The sequence below is a fragment of the Antrostomus carolinensis genome, unplaced genomic scaffold (assembly GCF_000700745.2).
Source record: "Antrostomus carolinensis isolate BGI_N321 unplaced genomic scaffold, ASM70074v2 scaffold49187, whole genome shotgun sequence".
In the NCBI taxonomy this organism is placed as follows: Eukaryota; Metazoa; Chordata; class Aves; order Caprimulgiformes; family Caprimulgidae; genus Antrostomus; species Antrostomus carolinensis.
This window is the reverse complement of record NW_010330420.1, coordinates 1-239: the sequence shown is the minus strand read 5'-3', so window position 1 is coordinate 239 and position 239 is coordinate 1. Positions and strand designations below refer to the sequence as shown.

The 239-nt window shown below is 61.5% G+C and overlaps 1 protein-coding gene across 1 annotated transcript in view; it reads right to left on the bottom strand.

Annotated features, from left to right (window-relative positions):
• VPS26A (VPS26 retromer complex component A) overlaps positions 1-153 on the bottom strand; it is an 11,235-nt gene extending 11,082 nt beyond the window's left edge. Inside the window, exon 1 of the mRNA XM_010172905.1 lies at positions 31-153. Within this exon, the coding sequence (XP_010171207.1) occupies positions 31-153 (123 nt within the window). The remainder of the gene's footprint in view (positions 1-30) is intronic.
• Between the last annotated feature and the right edge of the window lie 86 nt (positions 154-239).

The following is a 239-nucleotide window of genomic DNA, read 5'->3' as shown; positions in this document are numbered from 1 at the left end:
CCAGCCGCTGTCATTTAAGCGCTGCCTTACGGGACCGCCGAAGGCTTTACCGGGGATTCCAGGGCTATCACACGCGCCTTCCCCAAAGCCTCTCCCACAGCAGCTGCGCTGGGAAAACGGAAGCCGAGTCGCATGTCTGCACCCCGAGGGCATGTGCGAGCAGCGGAGCAGTGGGGGAACACCCCATAAACACCAAAAACACCCCAAACCTTTGGCTTTCGCCCCCTCGCTGCTTTGCC